General features: G+C 43.2%; 1 protein-coding gene across 2 annotated transcripts in view; it reads right to left on the bottom strand.

Annotated features, from left to right (window-relative positions):
• Positions 1–17,665, bottom strand: part of LOC106572641 (pleckstrin homology domain-containing family G member 5) — a 124,610-nt gene that overhangs the window by 70,522 nt on the left and 36,423 nt on the right. For both annotated transcript variants that reach the window (XM_082962179.1, XM_082962178.1), the window contains exon 2: positions 1,208–1,284. In XM_082962179.1, the coding sequence (XP_082818305.1) occupies positions 1,208–1,284 (77 nt within the window). The remainder of the gene's footprint in view (positions 1–1,207; positions 1,285–17,665) is intronic.

Raw genomic sequence — 17,665 nt, 5'->3', positions numbered from 1 at the left:
AACACACACACACACACGATGTAGACACTTCACCCAGCCTCCCCCGGTGCACAGGTCAACACACACACACACACACACACACACACACACACACACACACACACACACACACACACACACACACACACACACACACACACACACACACACACACACACACACACACACACACACACACACACACGATGAAGACACTTCACCCAGCCTCCCCCGGTGCACAGGTCAACACACACACACACACACACAATGTAGACAGTTCAACCACTGTGTACATGGCTCTTCTCTTGCTCAACTTTTACAAACCAAATCCTAAAAGGCCTGCAGAAGAAGATCCTTGTTGCCTGTTATAACATGAGTGGGGGAAGAGAAGAGAGGTGCTTTGATCTTCCAGGGAAAGGAGGGGGAGGAGGATCTGCTCAATAACATGTGAAGCTGAAGAGGCTGAGCGACTGAGAGGCTACTGCAGGTTAAGCTCTACTTGTGACTTCACTTTATTCACCTTTTTGTATAGTATGATTCTATAACTGGCCTTATCTATAACTATTATTTTCCGTGTGCTGTGACGTCGTCGTCCTCTAACTTTGTGCTCTTTTCCATCCCTTGTCTCTTATTTTCTCCTCTTTCACTCCAATCCATCATTTCCATTTTTTGTGAAAGGGAGGGGCCGCTTGCTCTCAGTCACAGACAGTGAGGAGAAAATACAGCTAATACAGACAGAAAGGGCTCCAGTGAAGTGGACTGTTTGGGGGGGGGGGGGGGGGGCCGAGCAACCAGACTTAGAGACAGACACTGCTTTGGTTCATCTGGCCGCCTGGCTATGGTCCCGTTTTCAGAAAGGCTTCAAAGGAATAATTCATTTCACAGTCTAGTGGACAGACACACCGCCTCACGTCTCGCACCCTTTTAACACCTAACAGAAGAAAAGGGGTCTCTCTGCTCCTCTCTGATCATGTTGTATGTAACAGGGGCCCCACCATAGAGAGCTTCAATAGTGTCATCGGGGGGGGGGGGGGGGGGGAAATAAAGGACTTGGGGGGGGTCTTATGGACTCAAGCTGCACCTCATGTAGCCTTAAGAGTTCTGTCCAAAGGGACAAGCCAAATGAAATAAAGTAACACACCAAGCTCTCCTTGCCATGGATTTATTTGACCATGGTTTGGGCTATAGAGCTTTCAAACAGACCAGCCCATCCCAGGATGTGTCTTACCTTCGAGGCTCGTCGACGGTCGGGGCATTCAGCGTGCTGGCACACCACCCAGTCCTCCTCCTGAACGGGCTTCTCGTCTGGAACACAGCAGAGGAAAGAGCATAAGAACCACACACTTCCACGGACAGTTGAAGTCGGAAGTTCACATACACTTAGGATGGAGTAATTAAAACTAGTTTTTCAACCACTCCACAAATTTCATGTTAACAAACTATAGTTTTGGCATGACGTTTAGGACATCTACACTATGCAACAATTGTTTACAGACAGATTATTTCACTTATAATTCACTGTATCACAATTCCAGTGGGTCAGAAGTTCAAATACACTAAGTTAACTGTGCATTTAAACAGCTTGATTTTTTTTACATTTTTTTTTAGATCACCACAAGTCTGGTTCATCCTTGGGAGCAATTTCCAAAACACCTGAAGGTACCACATTCATCTGTACAAACAATAGTATGCAAGTATAAACACCATGGGACCACGCAGCCATCATACCGCTCAGGAAGAAGATGAGTTTCGTCTCCTTGAGATGAACGTACTTTGGTGTGAAAAGTGCAAATCAATCCCAGAACAACAGCAAAGGACCTTGTGAAGATGCTGGAGGAAACAGGTACAAAAGTATCTATATCCACAGTAAAACGAGTCCTACATTGACATAACCTGAAAGGCCGCTCAGCAAGGAAGAAGTCACTGCTCCAAAACCGCCATAAAAAAGCCAGACAACATTTGCAACTGCACATGGGGACAAAGATCGTACTTTTTGGAGAAATGTCCTCTGGTCTGATGAAACAAAAATAGAACTGTTTGGCCATAATGACCATCGTTATGTTTGGAGAAAAAAGGGGGAGGCTTGCAAGCCGAAGAACACCATCCCAACCGTGAAGCATGGGGGTGGCAACATCATGTTGTGGGGGTGCTTTGCTGCCGGAGGGACTGGTGCACGTCACAAAATAGATGGCATCATGAGGCAGGAACATTTGGTGGATATATTGAAGCAACATCTCAAGACATCAGTCAGGAAGTTAAAGCTTGGTCGCAAATGGGTCTTCCAAATGGACAATGACCCCAAGCATACTTCCAAAGTTGTGGCAAAATGGCTTAAGGACAACAAAGTCAAGGTATTGGAGTGGCCATCATAAAGCCCTGACCTCATTCACATAGAAAATGGGCAGAACTGAAAAAGTGTGCGCAAGCAAGGAGGCCTACAAACCTGACTCAGTTACACCAGCTCTGTCAAGAGGAATGGCCCAAAATTCACCCAACTTATTGTGGAAAGCTACCCAAAATGTTTGACCCAAGTTAAACAATTTAAAGGCAAAGCTACCAAATACTAATTGAGTGTATGTAAACTTCTGACCCACTGGGAATGTGATGAAAGAAATAAAAGCTGAAATAAATTATTCTCTACTATTATTCTGACATTTCACATTCTTAAAATAAAGTGGTGATCCTAACGGACCTAAGACAGGACATTTTTACTAGGATTAGATGTCAGGAATTGTGAAAAACTGAGTTTAAATGTATTTGGCTATGGTTTATGTAAACTTCTGACTTCAACTGTAAGCCAAAAACACAGACACACAAACTAAGTAAATGTGTCAAAACATATCGTAAACCCATCAGGCATTAGAGGGAGATGGATTGACAAATGTGTAAGAGTTTAAATGAGAGGCTGTACTGTAATAACTTTCCAGGAACCATAGAGTAGCAGACCTGTCCACAATGATGACCGTTTCTCCTGCTCGCTTATCCTCTCCATCTTATGGATACAATCAGGATCAATTACACATAGCCTATCTAGCATACGGGTCGTTCCGGCATACATTATATGTTCAGCCTCAAAAAGCAAAAGAAAGGATTCCGGCACCAAACATCTCAGATTTTTCTGAAATCGTTTCGGTAGTTAAAAACATAAGATAAGCATTCCTGCAATATTATTTTGTTCAATTTCATTTGATCTCTGAGAAATTAAGCTAATTGATTGCACCCAAACTGGCCATTTTAATTTGATTATGATTAATATAATAATACCCAACATCCAATTTGGACAAAACGTCTTCCCAACAATCAGTAAGACATGAGGAATTCCAAAACGTTGTCAAAAGCCACCCACGGACCCCCTACACCAAATCAAAAATCTAATTTCATTGGTCACATACACGTGTTAAGCGGGTGTAGCGAAATGCTCGTTTCAAACTATGTAATGTATTCACTGTGAATATGGAGGAAGTTTTTTTTTGCTATTGAAGTTGCCCACAACACCCTTTTATCCATTTTGCTGGTCTCAAAGTGTTTGTTAAATGGATCACAACATTTTCTTTGCAACTTTGGGTAGAACACCAAAAGCTTTAGCTAATTATGTAAATAAATTGGGTGGTCATCCTCACAAGTCAAGCCAGTCCTCCATGAAAGCAATTCACTTTGTCCTTCTCATAAACTTCATCTGTGTCCAGAAAACAGCCTGTGTGTGGTTAATTCCCTTCAATAAAATGTTTGGATTAGTTAGACCATACAATGGTTTATAATTGTGGAATGTTGAATCTGTACCCTTGCCGATATCATGGACAGTAATGGTGAGAACATTCCAAGATTTGAAAAGACACATTATCAGGCAACTCCTCCAATGATGGAATTGATAAATTCCCCGAAAGGACTGATTTCTATATCGCATTCCTTCATATGTGGGAGTGCCCTGCAGTTAAATGCTTCTGGGACAAAGTCACAAAATTAATTTTGAAGTGCATGAATTTAAATATTCAATTATTTGCATCTACTATGTTACTTAACGATGATAGCTCCTTGAATATCTCAATCAATCAGAGACTTTTACCACTGGCAGACAGCACTGCGGCATAAAAAGATGTTGGCTCTTTGATGGCAATCATCTCACTCTCCCCCAATTCACCAGCGGATACAGTTATTATTACAAGTTTTAACAGAATTTGACAGTGAGAATGAATACTGCTAGTCAAGGAATAATTGAGGCTTAGACAAATATACTTGACTCTAAAAAATTCTCTCAGCTAAAGCCCAAAACACACACACACACACACACACACACACACACACACACACACACACACACACACACACACACCTTATTTCCTTTCTTTGCTTTCAGGCCCACAGGGAAGGGGCAGTATGGGGAGGGTTTTCTCTGTCGCCGGGAAGGGGGGGGGGGGGGGAGTATACACTACCGTTCAAAAGTTTGGGGTCACTTTGTCCATTAATATAACATTAAATTGATCAGTTGCTAATGTTTCTACCCACTAGTTGGACGTATAACCGAAAGGTTGCAATATCAAATCCCCGAGCTGACAAGGTAAAAATCTGTTGTTCTTCCCCTGAACAAGGCAGTTAACCCACTGTTCCTATGCCGTCATTGAAAATAAGAATTTGTTCTTAACTGACTTGCCTAGTTAAATAATGGTTAAAATGTTTTTTTTTTTTTTTAACATTTTGTAAATGACTATTGTAGCTCGAAATGGCTGCTTTTTAATGGATATCTACATAGGCGTACAGAGGCCCATTATCAGCAACCATCCCTCACTCCTGTGTTCCATTGGCATGTTGTGTTAGCTAATCCAAGTTTATCATTTTAAAAGGCTAATTGATCATTAGAAAACCCTTTTGCAATTATGTTAGCACAGATGAAAACTGTGATGCTGATTAAAGAAGCAATACAACTGGCCTTCTTTAGACTAGTTGAGTATCTGGAGCATCAGCATTTGTGGGTTCGATTACAGGCTCAAAATGGCCAGAAACAAAGACCTTTTTTCTGAAACTCGTCAGTCTATTCTTGTTCTGAGAAATGAAGGCTATTCCATGCGAGAAATTGCTAAGAAACTGAAGATCTCGTACAACGCTGTGTACTACTCCCTTCACAGAACAGCGCAAACTGCTTCTAACCAGAATAGAAAGAGCAGTGGGAGGCCCCGGTGCACAACTGAGCAAGAGGACAAGTACATTAGTGTCTAGTTTGAGAAACAGACGCCTCACAAGTCCTCAACTGGCAGCTTCATTAAATAGTACCCGCAAAACAGCAGTCTCAACATCAACAGTGACGAGGCGACTCTTGGATGCTGGCCTTCTTGCTTTTCTTTCAAAAACAAGGAAATGTCTAAGTGACCCTCCTCAAGTGAACAGTAGTGTATGTCATTTTGATTATTATTGCCGGTCTGATTTGAACACCCCAAAAAATGTATTGACCAGAATTGGATATTGGGTACTATATTTATTAGAAATTATACAAATCCTATAAATTGAAATGGCCAATTTGGGTGCAATCAATTAGCTTCATTTCTAAGAGTTCAAATTGTCTTTGAATAAAATAATGTTGCTGGAATGCTTTTCTTATCCGTTTCTAACTACAGAAAAGATTTCAGAACTATGGTGCTCTTCAGGGGTACTTTGCTTAAAACTACACCTGTCTAGTCCTAAAGCAACAATGCTTTGGAAATTTAGAGTGCACAGCAGAACCGTCAGCTTCTGGATCTCTGACTCAGCACCCTCGCTCACCTATGATGTTCATGTCTGTCCTTCATATAGCTAGATACCTATCCATCTGTATAACATACCCTTTCTATGGGACCCTCTTCTATCCTCTGTCTTCCCCTTCTCTCAAGCTCACGCGGTCTGCTCTGACCCCCTCACTACATTTCTCCTTTTCTCTCTCTGTGATGAACAGGAATTCCAGAACTCAGCACTGCTGATTAAGCCAAAAAATTTACAAACAAGCGCACACACACAACACAAGCATACTCACGTGATAGCAGACAATGAGTTGATGCACACTAAGAGAGACAACAGGTTCAGTTTGTACAGCCTTTTATTTGCTCTCTCTACAGGGAGGTGCAGCCAGGGCCTACAGTCTCATTAGACATTTAAGTGATAATGCCAGAGAAGCCGGTGTTTGGAGGATATATTGGCATGGGTGTTAGGCACAAAACGAAGTGCAGTTAGTTTGCAGTCTTTCCAGCTTCAGTTTGAAGTGATTGTGTTAGCTGTGTTGTTGTCTAGCACCTCTGAACAACAGTGTCCTGACGAGTGAGCAAATGTTCTATGCCAGGCGAAATCGCACTTCATCAGCTCATTGCTATGGACATATCCAATAGTCACTAGAAAACAGCTTAAACAGATGCAAATATGGGTACTTTGAGGTTATTCTGGCTTTTTGACGTAACTGTAAATTAGCCGTAGTTGGCTAGCTAGCAAGCAAGGGATAAGAATGTTGCCAGCCAGTATGGCAATGGAACATTTAGAATGAACGACTGGGTCGCGTCCATAGATACAGAACAAAAAGACTGAACGACTGGGTCAAATCTCTAGCAACTGTCACGAACAGGCTCAAAGCCCGTAACAAAAAGGGCGACAACGTGGAGATAAAGAATAACAAAATAAATGTATTTTACTGAAGTAAAGTAAATACAATTAACAATGGTGTGTGTGTAGTCAGTGGTCAGTAATGTAAGTGAGTGGTTGCGTGTATACATGTGATAATGAGGGGTGTTGAAAGGTGCCAACGCAAACGAACAAAACAGCCACAACCTGTCTGTGTCTGCATGGAGAGTTTCCTCGATGAATGGGGAAGCGGTGCATTTTTGCTGGGACACACCTGAGCCCAGGTGTGTCCCATTTCGCTGACGACCCTCCCAGCCCCGCCCACCGACATCCTATTAAGGAAAACAAGAGCAAAGAGAAAGAATTCGGCTGACAGAGTGGGAGGGTCGTCACACAACCGAACCGATAGAACGAACGGGCCTCAGGATCTCGTCAAGGTATTTTTGTGTATTCAAATTGCCATCGATAAAATGCAATTGTGTTTGTTGTCCGTAGCTTACGCCTGCCAATATCATAACCCCACCGCCACCATGGGGCACTCTGTTCACAACGTTGACATCAGCAAACCACTCGCCCACACGATGCCATACACGTGGTCTGCGGTTGTGAGGCGTGTTGGACGTACTGTCAAATTCTCTAAAACAACGGTGGAAGCGGCTGATGGTAGAGAAATGAACATCACATTCACTGGCAACAGCTATGGTGGACATTCCTGCAGTCAGCATGCCAATTGCACACTCCCTCAAAACTTGTTTTTTACTGTTGAATTACCGTTTTATATTTTTTACCCTTGCTCAACTTTTCTTTCATTCAACTTTTTCACCCCCGATGCTTTATCTGGACGTGGTTCGTCAGGACCTCCACCAGTCGAAGATAAGTAATAACATTAACATTATGCCTTCTAATTGCAGTCGATGTACTCATATTAAACAGGAGAACGATCGCCTTATGGCGAGGATAGTCGTGCTGCAAGCACAGCTTCAGATGCAATCACTAGGCAAGGGTAATTTAAGTGTAGGAAAGGATGAAAGTGTCTGTGCCACCAATAAGTACAGATAGTAGTATAAATCCCCTCACACAGTCCCCGCAGCAGGACAATTTTCTCATGGCTCCTGGAAGGAAATGCTGTAGGAATGCTCAACCGGTGTCGCACATTCAGCCGACAAACTTTCAACCGGTTCTTCCTATTAAGCAACGAGTCGAAGTCAGAGGCCGAGCCTTCTCTGGTCTCTCCTCCTGCCGTTACGGGGTCTGAGACGCCGAAGCCTCCCACCATTAGCTCTGACAAATTGAAAACCCTAGTCATAGGCTACTCCATCACCCGCAGTATTAGACTATAAACAAATCATCCAGCGATCATACACTGTTTACCAGGGGGCAGGGCTACCGACATTAAGGCTAATCTGAAGATGGTGCTGGCTGAGGCTAAAATTGGCGAGTGTAGAGAGTATAGCGATATTGTTATCCACGTCGGCACCAACGATGTTAGGATGAAACAGTCGGAGGTCACCAAGCGCAATATAGCTTCAGCGTATAAATCAGATAGAAAGATGTCTCGGCATCGAGTAATTGTCTCTGGCCCCCTCCCAGTTAGGGGGAGTGATGAGTTCTACAGCAGTCTCACAACTCAATCGCTGGTTGAAAACTGTTTTCTGCCCCTCCCAAAAGATAGAATTTGTAGATAATTGGCCCTCTTTCTGGGACTCACCCACAAACAAGACCAAGCCTGGCCTGCTGAGGAGTGACGGACTCCATCCTAGCTGGAGGGTTGCTCTCATCTTATCTACGAACATAGACAGGGCTCTAACTCCACAATGAATTAGCCTGCTGCCTGGCCTGCACCCTGTTAGCCAGCCTGCCAGCTTAGTAGAGTCTGCCACTAGCACAGTCAGCTCAGCTATCCCCATTGAGACGGTCTGTGCCTCGATCTAGGTTGGGCAAAACTAAACATGGCGGTGTTCGCCTTAGCAATCTCACTAGAATAAAGACCTCCATTCCTGTCATTATTGAAAGAGATTGTGATATCTCATCTCAAAATAGGACTACTTAATGTAAGATCGCTCACTTCCAAGGCAGTTAGTCAATTAACTAATCATAATATTGATGTGATTGGCCTGACTGAAACATGGCTTAAGCCTGATGAATTTACTGTGTTAAATGAAGCCTCTCCTCCTGGTTACACTAGTGACCATATCCCCCGCGCATCCCGCAAAGGCGGAGGTGTTGCTAACATTTCCGATAGCAAATTTCAATAAGACTGTTTATTCATCTTTTGACCTTCTAGTCATGAAATCTATGCAGCCTACTCAATCACTTTTTATAGCTACTGTTTACAGGCCTCCTGGGCCATATACAGCATTCCTCACTGAGTTCCCCGAATTCCTATCGGATCTTGTAGTCATGGCAGATATAAAAAATGTTGGTGACATTAATATTCACTTGGAAAAGTCCACATACCCACTCCAAAAGACTTGCGGAGCCATTATCAATCGACTCAGTGGGTTTTGTCCAACATGTCTCCGGACCTACTCACTGCCACAGTCATACTCTGGACCTAGTTTTGTCCCGTGGAATAAATGCTGTGGATCTTAATGTTTTTCCTCATAATCCTGGACTATCGGACCACAATTTTATTACGTTTGCAATTGCAAGAAATAATCTGCTCAGACCCCAACCAAGTATCATCAAAAGCCGTGCTATAAATTCTCAGACAACCCAAAGATTCCTATAGGCCCTTCCAGACTCCCTCCACCTACCCAAGGATGTCAGAGTACAAAAATCAGTCATCCACCTACCTGAGGAACTCAATTTAACCGTGCATAATACCCTAGATGCAGTCGCACCACTAAAAACATTTGTCATAAGAAACTAGCTCCCTGGTATACAGAAAATACTCGAGCCCTGAAGCAAGCTTCCAGAAAACTGGAACGGAAATGGCATTACACCAAACTGGAACTCTTCCGACTAGCTTGGAAAGACGGTACCGTGCAGTATTGAAGAACCCTCACTGATGCCCGATCATCCTATGTTTACAACTTAACTGAGGAAAATAAGAACAATCAACAACAACAAAAATTGATACCGTCGAAAAGCTAACTAAAAAGTAGCATTCCCGAAGAGGAAGGCTTTCACTTCAGCAGTGATAAATTCATGAACTTCTTCGAAAAGATCATGATCGTTAGAAAGCAAATTACGGACTCGTCTTTAGATCTGCGTATTTCTCCAAAGCTCAGTTGTCCTGAGTCTGCACAACACTGCCAGGACCTAGGATCAAGAGAGACACTCAAGTTTTTTTAATCCTATATCTCAACACATTCATGAAAATAGTAATGGCCTCTAAACCGTCAAACTGCATACTGGACCCTATTGCAACTAAACTACTGAAAGAGCTGCTTCCTGTGCTTGGCCCTCCTATGTTGAACATAATAAACTGCTCCCTCTCCACCGGATGTGTACCAAACTCACTAAAAGTGGCAGTAATAAAGCCTCTCTTGAAAAAGCCAAACCTTGACCTAGAAAATATAAAAAACGATTGGCCTACATCGAATCTCCCATTCCTATCAAAAACTTTAGAAAAAGCTGTTGAGCAGCAACTCACTGCCTTCCTAAAGACAATGTATACGAAACGCTTCAGTCTAGTTTTAGACCCCATCATAGCACAGAGACTGCACTTGTGAAGGTGGTAAATTACCTTTTAATGGCGTCAGACCGAGGCTCTGCATCTGTCCTCGTGCTCCTAGACCTTAGTGCTGCTTTTGATACCATCGATCACCACATTCTTTTGGAGAGATTGGAAACCCAAATTGGTCTGCACAGACAAGTTCTGGCCTGGTTTAGATCTTATCTGTCGGAGTTCCTCAAGGCTCCGTTTTAGAACCACTATTGTTTTCACTATATATTTTACCTCTTGGTGATGTCATGGTGAAGCCCCAAAATTGACCTCCCTGGAAGACTGTTTATCAGACATAAGGAAGTGTATGGCGGCAAATGTTCTACTTTTAAACTCGGACAAAACTGAGATGCTAGTTCTAGGTCCCAAGAAACAAACAGATCTTCTGTTGAATCTGACAATTAATCTTGATGATTGTACAGTCGTCTCAAAATAAAACTGAAGCACCTCGGCGTTACTCTGGACCCCGATCTCTCTATTGACGAACATATCAAGACTGTTTCAAGGACAGCTTTTTTCCATCTACGTAGCATTTCAAAAAACGGAAACTTTGTCGAAAAATGATGCAGAAAAATGAATCCATGCTTGTGTCACTTCTAGGTTAGACTACTACAATGCTCTACTTCCCGGCTACCTGGATAAAGCACGAAATAAACTTCAGTTAGTGCTAAACACGGCTGCTAGACTCTTGACTAGAACCAAAAAATGTGATCATATTACTCCAGTGCTAGCCTCTCTACACTGGCTTCCTGTTAAGGCTAGGGCTGATTTCAAGGTTTTACTGCTAACCTACAAAGCATTACATGGGCTTGCTCCTACCTATCTTTCCGATTTGGTCCTGCGTACATACCTACACGTACGCTATGGTCACAAGACGCAGGCCTCCTTATTGTCCCTAGAATTTCTAAGCAAACAGCTGAAGGCAGGGCTTTCTCCTATAGAGCTCTATTTTTATGCAATGGTCTGCCTATCCATGTGAGAGACGCAGACTCGGTCTCGACCTTTAAGTCTTTATCGAAGACTCATCTCTTGAGTAGGTCCTATGATTGAGTGTAGTCTGGTCCAGGAGTGTGAAGGTGAACGGAAAGGCACTGGAGCAACGAACCGCCCTTGCAGTCTCTGCATGGCCGGTTCCCCAATCTCCACTGGGATTCTCTGCCTCAAACCCTATTACAGGGGCCGAGTCACTGGCTTACTGGTGCTCTTCCATGCCTTCCCTAGGAGCGGTGCGTCACTTGAGTGGGTTGAGTCAGTGACGTGATTTTCCTGTCCAGGTTGGCGCCCCCCCTCGGGTTCGTGTCGTGGGGGAGATCTTCGTGGGCTATACTCTGCCTCGTCTCAGGATAGTAAGTTGGTGGTTGAAGATATCCCTCTAGTGGTGTGGGGGTTGTGCTTTGGCAAAGTAGGTGGCGGGTGGTATCGTTGGATGGGGCTACAGTGTCTCTGGACCCCTCATGTCTCAGCCTCCAGAATTTATGCTGCAATAGTTTGTGTGTCGGGGGGCTAGGGTCAGTCTGTTATATCTGGAGTATTTCTCCTGTCTTGTCCAGTGTGAATTTAATATATCTGAGGACCTGAGCCCTATGACCATCTGGCCTGATGACTCCTTGCTGTCCCCAGTCCACCTGGTCGTGCTGCTGCTCCAGTTTCAACTGTTCTCCCTGCGGCTATGGAACCATTTCCTGTTCACTGGACGTGATACCTGGTCTCAGACCTGCTGATTTCAACTCTCTAGAGACAGCAGTTGCGGTAGAGATTGTCTGAATGATCGGCTATATAAAGCCAACTGACATTTACTCCTGAGGTGCTGACCCGTTGCACCCTCTACAACCACTGTGATCATCATCATCATCATCATCAGACCCTGCTGGTCATCTATGAACATTTGAAAATCTTGGCCATGTTGTGTTATAATCTCCACCCGGCACAGCCAGAAGAGGACTGGCCACCCCTGATAGCCTGGTTCTTCTCTAGGTTTCTTCCTAGCCACCGGCCTTCCTAGGGAGTTTTTCCTAGCCACCATGCTTCTACACCTGCAGTGCTTGCTGTTTGGGGTTTTAGGCTGGGTTTCTGTACAGCACTTTGTGAAATCAGCTTATGTAAGAAGGGCTTAATGAATACATTTGATTGATTGATACCTGTGGCATTGTGTTGTGTGACTAAACTGCACATTTTAGAGTGGCCTTTTACTGTCTGGCACAAGGTGCAACAGTGTTATGGTCATGCTGTTTAATCAGATTCTGGATATGCCACACCTGGCAGGTGGATGGAATAACTTGGCAAAGGAGAAATGCTCACTAACAGGGATGTAAACAATTTTGTGCACAAAATTTGAGAGAAACAAGCTTTTTGTGCGTATGGATAATGTCTGGTATCTTTTATTTCAGCTCATGAAACAAGGGACCGACACTTTACATGTTGCATTTATATATTACCTAACATCCGATTTGGACCATGAGTTTGACATGAGGAATCCCAACAACCCAAAAAAACTGTCTAAGGCCACACACGGCCTCCCTTGTTCAGAGAAATTTGTCATTGAAGTTGTTAGGTTTATGTCCCATCTTACATCCTGATATTACCAGGTTCTGACAACTAGATGGTGGTGTTCCTGCTATGAGTTTTTATCCCCCCCCCCCCCCCCCCATGTTGAAGGGCTAGTTAACTCAAATTAGAAAATTACATTGTTTCCTTACCCTGTAAGCAGTCATGTCCAAATCATCCTTAAGTATTTAAAATGTGATTGATTTACACAATGTATGTTACTTACAGGTTATTTGGATATGAAGCGTGAAAATGCTAATATAGGTACTTGCATTGGATTTGTGCCATAAATGCTAAAAAGCTAGCACATGAATCAGTGGCCAGGAAAACAAAACCAAATACATGGGTTGCCATTATACCTTTGTATATGTAAACCAATATGTCATTTGGGTGAACTTTCCCTTTAATATTGAGAGGGTGGGGGGAGCACCATCTAGTGGTCGGAACATGGTAATATCAGGATGGGATATAAACCTAACAAACTTCAATGACAAAATGTTTCTGAACAGGGGAAAAATGTCACCACAGTCACTGAGAATACATGACATAGCATGAAGAAACAATACTCTGAGCCACAGCTCCATAATACTTGCCAGACAGAGAACTGATACTGTATACTTGTTGTTGGGGTGTCCGTGGGTGGCTTTTGACCATTATGTTGGATGCCTCAAGTCTTACTCACTGTTAGAGAAAAAAGTTTTCTACAAATCCAATCTTATGTACTATATTTATTTTTGTCTCCTGGAAGACAAAAGATGGATGGCAGATGGAGTAGGCCAGCGAACAAGGTGTTTCCAAGGCCTGGGGTTGGTGGAGTTGTGCTTCATGTTTCAGAAGCTGACCTTATTTCAGCGCTGGCAGTGTGGCTGGAAGGTCCTGCAGTCCTAGCCTGGTTCCAGATCTGTTTGTGCAGTCTAGCCACCTCCATTGTTACAGATAGTCTTGTTAAGACATAAGGCTTCTAAGATGAGGGAGGGAAATGTGACTACAGTGACTGAGTTAATTAGACCACCACTGTAAATTAAACCCTGGTACTCTCATAGCCTGGTCCCAGATCAGTTTGTGCTTTCCAATTCCTGAGATTGTTATGCCAAACAGGAGTTGGCAAGACAGCACAAACAGATCTGGGACCAGGCTAGTACACTTCAGCACACCGCTGAAATGGTGGCATGAACTGAGTGGGCTGGGCTGCCTGGCTGGGCCTCGTTGTTCCAGTACAAAAAATTACAGACCAGAGGTTATTAACATAACAGCATATAAAGTAGGTATTGAACAAAGCCATCCTGTTGATGTTGTTTGGCACACGCACACACACACACACACGCCATTACACCAATCTAAACATGGCCAGCAGCGCACAACAAGTGGAATGTATTCAGAACAGAAGAGGGCTGGATGGTGGATCACTCCATTCGGATGGAGAAATACAATAAAGCTGATTTTATTTCAATGATTCATTTTATGTGAGTTTCAGGCTGTGCCTAGACAAGTGTACAACAGTTACATAGCTGAAAAGGACAATTGTTTCACAGTTCAATCGAATGTTGCAAAAGGCATAGTCAAGAAGTCTAAAACATGTCATCAAAGTGCCAAACGTAACAAAACTGAAAGCATAATTCTGTCCACGGTGGGAGTATTTGTGCACCCGCTTATAACCATATTGAAGAGGAGTCATTACATAGGAGTTTTAGTGCACCCACTTATTACACTTATAACCATATTGAAGATGATATGTGGGGATCATTCATTACGTAAGCAGAATGGTTGAGGGCCTTTATGTCTGACTGAGTAACACCATATAGCAATAGGTCATTTCAGTTGATTATATAATGTGATCTGATCACGTGTCAGGGCATTTTCTTTAGGAGCTATGGGATGAAATGGCACAGAGAGAGAGGGTGGAACGGTATGTTCCCCAAGTCCCCCAGCCCTATACCTCCTGCCCTACTCTCTTAGAAAAAAAACTAAACCATAAAGAGTCCGTAGTAGAACCCTTTTTGGATCCAGGTAGAACAGTCCACTAGCCCCAAGCAAACCTATCCCCCAGCAGAGTTGAATTTTTTCAGGAGCAGTTCAGTCGAGGCTGAATTACAGGGACTGGGTGGGGATGAAAGACTCACCATTCTGTTCCCTCTGCGGCAGTCAGACATTCCAATTCTCATTCTAGAACACGGAGGTCTACTCTGACCTGCAGACACCTGAAGCTGCCCAGCGACTCAGGCAGACCTCCAAGACACTGCTGGCCTGGAAGGATTGTATAAGTGCATTCCAGCCCAATGTTATTACTTCCCGTTAACTAATGGCATAGAGGGCACCGGATGGTGGAAAGCAGAAAGCCTGTGCTGCTTCAAGCTTCAAAAAGCAGAAGCACTTCTAGGCCTATATTATGCACTCCCTCCTTCAGTGGTAAATATTTTCTTTTCACGGCAGCAGCTGTTCCCATCCTCTCATGAGATGCTCTCTGTGTCAGGTCACTCAGTGTCGAGTGCTTTCCACGGACTGAACAGAAGAAGAGTGTGAATGGGGGGGGGGGGGGGGGGAGATTTCCATGATGGTGCTGAAATGCTAAGACAAAATCACAGATGTATGTGAACCATGCAGCAGCGCATCGCCACCTGCTCGCAGAGAAACTGGCTACATTCCATTCTTCAAGTCTGTCTGTAACCAGGTTTCCATCCAACCATTTCATGCAGATGAATTAGCCCACATGGGAAAAAAAGTCAAGACAGGGCTGGTGGACACAGGAAATGTCAGTACAATTTCTTGATTGTCAATAGACAATTTGTACGTTCGACGTGGTGGGATCTTTGTGTCTAAAATTCATTATGCTGTAAACGCCTTTATGCGCAACAATTGATATAACCACCATCATAATGTATCTTAGTAACCTTGAAGTCTTGCGATATGTTGTGTGGTCCTCCCACTACGACTCAGGAAAGCATTCAGTTTATTAGGCTACAGATTAAATAATTTATGATGAACTTCACAGGGTGGTGAAAGTGCACAGTGATGAGCTTGATGCTTTCCAATAAATATCTAGGATCTTATTCTGGTGACATGATGAGCGATCCTGAGCTGCTGTTGGACAAGTCAAAATAATCTTGCTTTATACATAATCTCATCATGTAGGCTCCTTCTCACACTGTATCTGCGAGATGTTTGCTAGAGTGCGCGTGCCAAGAACAGAGTGGCTACAGTTGAATTCGGAAGTTAACATACACTTAGGTTGGAGTCATTAAAACTAGTTTTTTCAACCACTCCACAAATTTCTTGTTAAACTATAGTTTTGGCAAGTCACTTAGGAATCTACTTTGTGCATGACTAGTCATTTTTCATGGCTTTAGAAGCTTCTGATAAATGATGTCAATTAGCCTGAGTCAATAGGTGTACCTGTGGTTGTATTTCAAGGCCTACCTTCAAACGTACTGCCTCTTTGATTGACATCATGGAAAAATCTAAAGAAATCAGCCAAGACCTCAGAAAATAAATTGTACACCTCCACAAGTCTGGTTCTTCCTTGGGAGCAATTTCCAAACGCCTGAAGGTACCACGTTCATCTGTGGTGTAAACACCATGGGACCACGCAGCCGTCATACCGCTCAGGAAGGAGACCCGTTCCGTCTCCTAGAGATGAACGTACTTTGGTGCGAAAAGTGCAAATCAATCCCAGAACAACAGCAATGGACCTTCTGAAGATGCTGGAGGAAACGGGTACAAAAGTATCTATAACTACAGTAAAACGAGTCCTATATCGACATAACCTGAAAGGCCGCTCAGCAAGGAAGAAGCCACTGCTCCAAAACCACCATAAAAAAGCCAGACCACGGTTTGCAACTGCACATGGGGAAAAAGATCATACTTTTTGGAGAAATTACCTCTGGTCTGATGAAACAAAAATAGAACGGTTTGGCCATAATGACCATCATTATGTTTGGAGAAAAAAGGGGGCGGCTTACAAGCCGAAGAACACCATCCCAACCGTGAAGCACGGGGTTGGCAGCATCATGTTGTGGGGGTGCTTTGCTTCAGGAGGGACTGATGCACTTCACAAAATAGAATGCATCATGAGGAAGGAAAGTTGTGTGGATATACTGAAGCAACATCTCAAGACATCAGTCAAGAAGTTAAAGCTTGGTCACAAATGGGTCCTGAACTCAATCCTATAGAACATTTGTGGGCAGAACTGAAAAAGCGTGTGCGAGCAAAGAGGCCTACAAACCTGACTCAGTTACACCAACTCTGTCAGGAGGAATGGGCCAAAATTCACCCAACTTATTGTGGGACGTTTCGGCTACCCGAAACATTTGACCTAAGTTAAACAATTTAATGGCAATGCTAACAAATACTAATTGAGTGTATGTAAACTTCTGACCCACTGGGAATGTGATGAAAGAAATAAAAGCTGAAATAAATCATTCTCTCTACTATTATGCTGACATTTCACATTCTTAAAATAAAGTGGTGATCCTAACTGACCTAAGACCAGGAATGTTTACTAGGATTAAATGTCAGGAATTGTGAAAAACAGTTTAAATGCATTTGGCTAAGGTGTATGTAAACTTCCAACTTCAACTGTATATAACGGCAACAGTTTTTGTAACAAAACCATATGTAGAGTTAAATGCGATTGAAACCCATTTAATTGAACTGCAAAAGTTATTTTCATGTGCATTACATCACGCACAGCCTTTTATCTGCAACAATTCCGTTGGATTTCTCTGGTGGGAAAATGTGCATATTATTTTAAAATATTTGCATGAAAATCTGTCACCAATTGGATGGAAACCTAGCTAGTGTCATATGACATTGTGGCTGATTCAGAAATTATACAACATCATAGGCCTAATTGTAAATGTAAAATGCTAGGCATCGTCGAGTCAGTTACCATGATCATCTTCC

This window comes from Salmo salar, chromosome 15 (genome assembly GCF_965601325.2).
Source record: "Salmo salar chromosome 15, fSalSal1, whole genome shotgun sequence".
Lineage (NCBI taxonomy): Eukaryota > Metazoa > Chordata > Actinopteri > Salmoniformes > Salmonidae > Salmo > Salmo salar.
This window is presented reverse-complemented; position numbering and strand designations above follow the sequence as displayed.